General features: G+C 55.6%; 1 protein-coding gene across 1 annotated transcript; it reads left to right on the plus strand.

Annotated features, from left to right (window-relative positions):
• Nucleotides 1–4: 4 nt before the first annotated feature.
• LOC117793202 lies at nucleotides 5–1,600 on the plus strand (the record flags this gene model as incomplete). The annotated part of the gene is made up of 1 exon (XM_034633493.1): nucleotides 5–1,600. A coding segment is annotated over one exon (1,596 nt), but the record flags the coding sequence as incomplete, so codon positions are not given.
• Between the last annotated feature and the right edge of the window lie 7 nt (nucleotides 1,601–1,607).

Genomic DNA, 1,607 nt, shown 5'->3' on the forward strand with positions numbered 1-1,607 from the left:
GGAGAAGAAAGGACTTTATGCAATGGCAGCACCAGAAATTCCAGCCGAGGTGGCCGTCAGTCATATAACCTATGTGATGGGCTTGCATTTACCAGGACAGCCAGCTGCTTCGGCTTCTTCGGCTGCGCCTGTCAGCTCCTCCTCCTCCTCCACCTCCTCCTCCTCATCAAATCATCATCATTCCCACGCGCATCCACATATACAACATTCTCGTCATGCTTCGGTCATCATAGAGACGGCAGGATCTCCGCTATGTGGCAAGGATGCGCACTATGAGCATCAGTTGACGCCACAGGATGGCAGCGTGCGTTCCGTGCGCTCCGATGAGGGTTATCACAGCAACGAGTGCCAGGAGGATGGCCTTACTCCGCCCGAGGATTCCAGTGATAGCGAGAGCGAGCACAACTATGTCCTTGATTGCTCCAAAAAGGCTATAGCACCCAAGGAAACGGTTATAGCGCAAACGCAAAAGCCCAGCAGTGTCACGCCCCCAGCGCCCACCACGCCCATGGCGACCACGCCCAGCTCGGAGGCGGATAAAAATGAGTATCGCAAATTTAAAGTGAAAATGCCGCTGAAATATGAATTCAAACATAAAGCCTGCATCAAACAGGATGTGGAGGAGCCGCTGCCGGCGGCAACAGTGGCACAGCAGCTGCCAGAGTTGCCAGACTTGCCCGAGGAGGCGACCACAACGACCACTCTCGGCGAGGAGCATGTTGCTCCAACACATGCCCATGTGGAGTGCACCAATACACAACCCGCCAGCTCCACAGTGATTGTGCTGGAACCCACCAGGACTATAGTGCCCTTGAGTAAACCGTATTATGAGTCCGATCCCAGTCCGTTGCCGGGCGAGCGTTATGTTAGATTTAATCAGCCCAGTTCGAGCATTTTGGAAACCATCTTGACCAGTCAGCATCGCTTGGAGGCGGCTTGTCGTCAGGTCAATGCTGCCACGCCTCCGCCCACATCGCCCACTGAAATGGCGTACAGTTATAAGAAATCCCAGCGATATGGCAACGCTGTAAGTCCCGATTCCAGCTCGAATTTGGGCCAGGCGCCGGAAATCAACGCACAACTGGCGGCTGGAGCAGAGGAAATGGCTTTGGGTTTGGGTTTGGCGGGCAGAGCAGCTCTAATCAAGGGTGAGTGCTCACCGCCACCAGCTGCAGTGCATCATCATCATGTGATCTATTCGCCGGGCCAACACTCGCCCAATTATGCCGGGTATGCGGCTTATGGCGGTGCCACCTCCACGTTCCACTCACCGCCGCACAGTTCGCATTCGCCGTTCGATCGACAGTCGCAGGGTTCCGTCTCCGTGTCCGGCTCCGTCTCCGGTTCCGGTTCCAGCTCCAATCTGCATCTGCTGCAGAGCAGCACACAAATGCTGAATCATCCGCTGATGCAGCCACTGACACCGCTACAAAGACTGTCTCCCCTGAGGATATCGCCGCCCAGCTCACTGTCGCCAGATGGCAACTCTTGTCCACGCAGTGGCAGCCCTTTGAGTCCCAATTCCTTGGCTTCGCGTGGCTATCGCTCGCTGCCGTATCCGCTCAAGAAGAAGGATGGCAAAATGCACTACGAGTGCAATGTGTGCT

Source organism: Drosophila innubila, unplaced genomic scaffold (assembly GCF_004354385.1).
Source record: "Drosophila innubila isolate TH190305 unplaced genomic scaffold, UK_Dinn_1.0 136_U_U, whole genome shotgun sequence".
Taxonomy (NCBI): domain Eukaryota; kingdom Metazoa; phylum Arthropoda; class Insecta; order Diptera; family Drosophilidae; genus Drosophila; species Drosophila innubila.